The sequence below is a fragment of the Perkinsus marinus genome (assembly GCF_000006405.1).
Source record: "Perkinsus marinus ATCC 50983 genomic scaffold scf_1104296947766, whole genome shotgun sequence".
NCBI classification, from domain to species: domain Eukaryota; phylum Perkinsozoa; order Perkinsida; family Perkinsidae; genus Perkinsus; species Perkinsus marinus.
Window position 1 is genome coordinate 118,539 of NW_003210480.1, and position 1,627 is coordinate 120,165.

The 1,627-nt window shown below is 45.1% G+C and overlaps 1 protein-coding gene across 1 annotated transcript in view; it reads right to left on the minus strand.

Annotated features, from left to right (window-relative positions):
• Positions 1-1,627, minus strand: part of Pmar_PMAR029618 (cortactin-binding protein, putative) — a gene marked incomplete at both ends in the record, with an annotated part of 3,837 nt that overhangs the window by 205 nt on the left and 2,005 nt on the right. The window contains 4 exons of the mRNA XM_002779157.1: positions 482-616; positions 1,037-1,258; positions 1,301-1,447; positions 1,496-1,603. Of these exons, the coding sequence (XP_002779203.1) occupies positions 482-616; positions 1,037-1,258; positions 1,301-1,447; positions 1,496-1,603 (612 nt within the window). The remainder of the gene's footprint in view (positions 1-481; positions 617-1,036; positions 1,259-1,300; positions 1,448-1,495; positions 1,604-1,627) is intronic.

Below are 1,627 nucleotides of genomic sequence, written 5' to 3' on the forward strand. Positions count from 1 at the left end.
CCGACGCGAGTCGTGGGGTTAGCTCCCCCTACCCCCAACAGCACACGAACAACATCGACGTGCCCACCAGAAATGGCGCCATGTAGCGCTGTAAATGTCGAGGGCATCGGTCTAAAATTTAATAATAATTTATTTTTTAATTTCCGCGATTTTTCCCCCACCTATCAACATCTGCCTTCACTTCGATCAGCTTCTTTACCACGTCTACATGCCCCGAGCTTGCCGCTATATACAGCGGAGTACTGCCCGTTTTGGGATGATGTGAATTGACGCTTTTCTGAGCGAATTTTCCGGTCCAAGCATTTTCACGATGCCTCTGCTACGGCAAATCAGTATCATTCGAAATATCATTATGGCAGCAACACACATATTGGTCAAATTCTATCGACACTAACCATCGTTCGACACGCTTTCATCCATAGGAACAGTTGAAATCATCATGAGGAACTCCCGAAAACGCCATCCAATACCATACGCCTACCATGTGCTCTCTCTTGCGCAGATCGAGATGGTCAAAGACTCCTATATCGCCCTGCTTGGCAGCGTCGTAGAGATCGAGAGCTCGTATGAAATTAACGACATCCTCCTGGTCGTATTTAAGCGCCACGTCGAGTATCTGCAATTACTGACAATTTCATCCATCTAAATCTAATTATAGAAATCATATCATTTTGAATAGTGGAGTTTCACCCTAGTGATATGGTGAAAAACACCAACGGAAAACATATTTCGCGACTACTGCATATCACCGCGAATATCGCGTTTTTCACAGAGTATTAAACCACTTCACGTAAAACTCCATTAATTTTAGTAGTTTTTCCCTGTGGGGAAACATGCACATGTGTCTGTGACTCTATGAAAATTTTGAGAAAAATTTTAGAAGCGAACTCAATCTCAGAACACTTCTACCTAAATTCGCATATAAACTCCTACAATTAGTGAGGAAACTCCCGAGCTCAGCTGAGGAAAGCGATTACATATATTCCTACTCCAACGCCGATATCTATGATAACATAATCTTCACCACAATTCTCACCGTTTGCCCAAGTCTATTAGTGATATTCACATTTACTCCCGCGTCAACAAGGCTTGTAACAACGTCGATGTTTCCCTTCAATGCCGCCAAATGGAGCGGCGTATGGCCCGCCCCAGCGGCCAGCATAGGCATCTCGATTTGTGGCGCCGGATTAGGCTCAGTAGGAGCCTCCAATGCATATGGCAATGGGAACAAATTAGTGTTTATCAGAGCCTCCAACATCTAATAAAAATCATATATTCCTATCAACCCACGAACGCTCACCTCTACTTGACCGTTTTCAACCGCCAAATGGATCAGATTTCGTCCCTCGATATCATTGCCGTATTTTTCTGCCAGCTCAGCTGGCAGCAGCGGCATTCGAAACATGGGGATAATAGGCACTCCTGCAGCTTCATATCCGTAGAAAATCTATAACGCGCGGTGAATTTTCGGTAAAAAATTTCCACCAGAACTCACTCGCATGACGTCAAACTCGACGCCTGTGCTCTCCTGTTTCCTCTTCCCATCTGTTATTATTCTCAATGCCACAGACTGGCACCCCTGCATCACCGCGGCGGCCAACACCTGCCAATGGTAGAGTATCATCCA